The sequence below is a fragment of the Benincasa hispida genome, chromosome 7 (genome assembly GCF_027475165.1).
Source record: "Benincasa hispida cultivar pf3 chromosome 7, pf3_genome.v1.1, whole genome shotgun sequence".
In the NCBI taxonomy this organism is placed as follows: Eukaryota; Viridiplantae; Streptophyta; class Magnoliopsida; order Cucurbitales; family Cucurbitaceae; genus Benincasa; species Benincasa hispida.
Window position 1 is genome coordinate 40,054,205 of NC_143484.1, and position 4,394 is coordinate 40,058,598.

A 4,394-nucleotide genomic window follows, 5' to 3' on the forward strand; every position below is an offset into this window, starting at 1 on the left:
TGAATTTGATAAGTGCATAAAATAACATTTATTTTATTAATAACAATGTGTACAAAATGTTTACAAACTACGAGGCCATCGGGAGAATTAGGACACCAATCCCAACAATTGACAAGCTTCACACTTCTTTGTGTATTCCATCGAATCTTAGATCATCCCTGGCCAGTAGTAACCCATCCTTTTCAACTAGAACTGTAGCTTTGGTTCGGATTGATACGCACCGCATACGTCTGAATGTGTTTATTCCAAAGCCTTCATTGACTCCTCTTTTTTAAGGCATCGCAGAAAGAGTCCTTCAAGGGATCAACGGTAAAAAACCCCTCTGTAGTAAATGAAATGTGCAGCCCTCCTTCGAATCTTGATTTTATGGCGAGGGTCATCTGGAAGCCTTCCATGCTCAAGGTAATCTACAATAGGCTGCCGTTAGTCTTCCTCGTCGATTAAGTAGACTGATATCGCATTCATTTCTTCACATGTGGTCTCGACCGGAGGCATAACCCAGCTTCGACAAAGCGATATACTAAGAGATACATCATCCAGAATCGTCAAGGCAGTAGCCAAGTTTGCCAAAGCGTCCACCTTCTTATTTTTCGTCCTCGCGGCATGCTTCAGTGTCACGCATTCGAATTTTCCCATCAACTGTTCAGCAGAAATGAAGTAAGGCTTCAAGTTTTCATGCTTCACATCGTACTGGCTAAGAGTTAATTAATTATCAACTTCGAGTCACAAAAAATTTCTATGTAAGATACCCCAATCTTCAACGCTATTTGGAGGCTGATTATCAAGGCTTGGTATTCGGCGGCGTTGTTCGAGCATAATTCAGCAAACGTGAAGCTATAAGGCAGCATGTGCTTTTCCGACGAAATAAGGACGATGCCTGCACCCATACCACTTCTTCGAGCCGCCCCATCAAAGAACATGACCCAAGGCCCCGTGATTTCTGTGAAGAGAACTTCATCATGCAAGTCTTCACTTAACTGCCAATATGATGGAACCGGGTGATCTGCCAAGAAGTCGGCCAATGCTTGCCCTTTAATTGCCTTTTGCGGCACGTAAACGATGTCATATTGCTGAAGCATGATTGCCCACTTGGCCAAAAGCTTCGAGATGATTGGCCTAGACAGAACGTACTTGATGGGGTTGACTTTCGCAATTAAACAGACTGTGAAGGCTTGCATGTAGTGTCTCAACTTATCTATAGCGAAGAAGAGTGGAAGACACATTTTCTCAATAGGAGAATAGTTGATCTTAATCCCATTTAAGGTCCTGCTTAGGTAATAGAGAGCACACTCTTTTCCCTTCTCTTCTTCTAGTGCCAACAATGCCTCCAACGACCTTTCTTTCGTTGCGATGTGTAATATCAACGGCTTACCCGCTACTAGGCTCTTAAGACAAGAGGACTGAGCAAGTACCTCTTTATGCTATCAAAGGCATTTTGACAAGTTGTTGGGATTGGTGTCCTAATTCTCCCTGAGTCTCGTTGTTTTGTAAAGATACACATTGTTCAATTAATAAAATAAATGTTATTTAATTCTGGCATTTACTCATATCCAATAAACAAAGCTCCCTGGTTATCTTTTGTGAACTTAAGCATGTATATGTGATATACAAGTGGATCATGCCTTAAATGATAACCTAAATCGGTCTGTAGTATAAGGATTAAGGTGGGATACCTGATCCTGGTGACACTACGGATACGACTCGCTTTGTAGAGGTTTGCAAGTGTTGTAAACTACTACATATGGTAGATTCTGACCATTCGTATGAAGACGTGGAGCGGGGGTGTCCTATACAAAGAGTTTGTATAAGACCTGGACCACGAGATAACTAGACTTTATATATAACATCGTTGATACTAGAGACTTGCATCTCAACTTAACGACAATAGGTGACACGACCGTAATCCTGAGTGTTTTGAGAACTTCTGCCTTTGAGGGCGATCCTTTGATTAGTATGGGTAAGAGTGGCCAGATTGCCAACTCAACATGCCTACCTTTTTAGGGACTTGTCTGATCTGGGAGCTGGGAACTCAATCCACAATATAGAATTCACTCCTTTCTCGAAGCAGGGATAAGTAGAGAGATTCTTCCTTAAAGGCTGATTCCGGGGCTTGAACATAGTGGTCACAACTTCTCTTTGGAAGAGAACACTCAGTCATAGTAGGACTATGACTTATGTTCATTAGAGGGATCAGTGGTACTTAAGGAGACAGATGTAACTACAGGGGCATAACGGTTATTGGCCCAGCTGTACTTATGAGCGATCTGTGAAAGGTTGTCGCACTGCTGATTGGTTAATATGGACACATAATATATTTGTAGTAAAGAGAGTTTAGCTGTCGGTCTTTAGTGGAGTGCCTGGCAGTTAATGGATGGTGGATCCCATGACTAAAGAGTTTAGTCAGTTATTCACGTACCGTTGGAGCTTCAGAGCTATAGGTCCATGAGATCCCCTTGGTAGCTTGGATTGTGTTGAGGATCAGTTCTTGGTGTTGATTTGAAATGTTCAATTTGACAAGAGGTATTTTGATTATATATGATATAATCGGTATGATGTATAAGATACATCTAGTGGAGGATTGATGTAAATGAGATTTACATTAAGTACCATGGAATAGAAAAAGAACAATGGTTTATATGTTTCATGAGATGAAATATTAAAACTACAGGTTATAAATATAGTATGATAAGTTGGTTATCATTTATATTTATAATAATATTAATTATTGAATAATTAATACTTTTTCTTTTAAATAACTAAAGTAGTGGGTGGTTATTGGATCATGGTAACCATGAGTTTAAAAGGAAAGTGGTTTCCTATTTTGAAAAGAAGTTTTTTACAAACATTTGAAAAGGTTTTTGAGTTTTCTCTCATGAAAAAGAAACTCACGAAGTTGTCAAGTAAATACAGATTTACTAAACGACAGCTGGGCGAGCTAAACGATCGTGCAGTATTTACTAAACGATCGCATAACTTTGCTAGACGATCACTGGCCTAAGGTAAACGATCGTGTAGTGTCTGTAGACGAAAGACCGAGCTAAACGATCACATAGCTTTTGCTAGACGATCGCATAGCTTTCTTTAAACGATTGGGCATCGACCTATACGATAGGTCTCTGCCATTTCCCACTTGCCAAGTCGTGTACGCGATCGTTATTTCCTCCCTTCGTCTGCCTCATACCAAGTCCGAACAGAGCCTACCTTCTGGATTTTCACACCGATAGCAAGGTCACCTTGTTGGTGGTGTCAGACTCAACTCGACACCGTCGAAGTTTTCTGGAGGCCTTTCGTGGTGCTGTGGAGGCCGTTCGTGTTACGGAGGAGTTCGTGACCAAGGAGATCGTTGAGGACGAGCTCGAAGTGTTTGTGCTGTGTTCGTAAGGTGTTGCGGTCGTGTAGATCGGGCGTTTGTGGTTGCTGTTGTTCGAGCGATCAGAGTGCGCATAGGAGCGTTGAGACATATCTGCTATTGTTCGTAGAGTTTGTCTCCCTTGTTCATTTGTTGTTCATGCTGTAATTTCTGTATGATTTGCATAATCGTTTATGTTTGAAGTCGACTGTAAATGAATTGTTAATTCATGATTGTAATTTAGAATAGTCTTGTTCCGCTGCTCATGGAAATCTCGCTTCCGATTTCCTTCACAAGCCTCATCTCATTCGAATTTTTCTCCCTTTCTCATCAGTCTTTGAAAAGGTTGACATCGCCCCACGAGATTGGAAATAAACCTTCGGATGTAGGCCAGACGTCCTTGCAAACTTCTTAACTTGTGTAGATTCCTTGGCCTTGGCATCTTCTGGATAGCATCGATCTTGGATTGATCTATCTCTATACCTCAATGTCTAACAATGAAGCCCAGAAACTTCCTTGAGGTCACACCGAGCGTACATTTGAGAAGGTTCATCTTTAATTGGTACTTTTGCAGGTGATCGAACATAGTTCTTAGGTCTTTCAAATGGTCTTGTCGTCATTTGGTCTTGACTACAAGGTCATCCACATAGCATTCCACGTGTTTATGTACATATCGTCAAACACCTTCTGCATGGCACGTCGATAAGTGGTGTCGACGTTCTTCAATCCGAAGGGCATCACCTTGTAGCAATATATCCCTTTTGGGGTTCGAAATGCCGTCATATCCTCATCCGCAAGAGCCATTTGTATCTAGTTATACCCAGACGATTTGTCCATAAAGAACAGGGCCTCATGTCCTGTTGTCGCATCAATCATGATCTCTGTGATGGGCAATGGAAAATTGTCTTTCGGGCATGTGCTGTTTAGGTCACGAAAGTCCATCCAGACTCGAAGTTGTCCATTCTTTTTTATAACCGAGACAATGTTGGCTATCCATGTTGGGTATTCGACTTCGCGGATGAAACCTGCATCAATCAGCTTGTTG

General features: G+C 41.5%; 1 protein-coding gene across 1 annotated transcript; it reads right to left on the reverse strand.

The window, feature by feature from the left end:
- Positions 1–423: 423 nt before the first annotated feature.
- Positions 424–4,153, reverse strand: LOC150035156 (uncharacterized). Its single transcript, XM_090315252.1, has 4 exons — positions 4,020–4,153; positions 3,727–3,826; positions 750–1,421; positions 424–639 (listed from the first exon to the last, which is right to left on the reverse strand). The coding sequence occupies exons 1-4, from the start codon at positions 4,151–4,153 to the stop codon at positions 424–426; spliced, it is 1,122 nt and encodes a 373-aa protein (XP_090171378.1).
- Between the last annotated feature and the right edge of the window lie 241 nt (positions 4,154–4,394).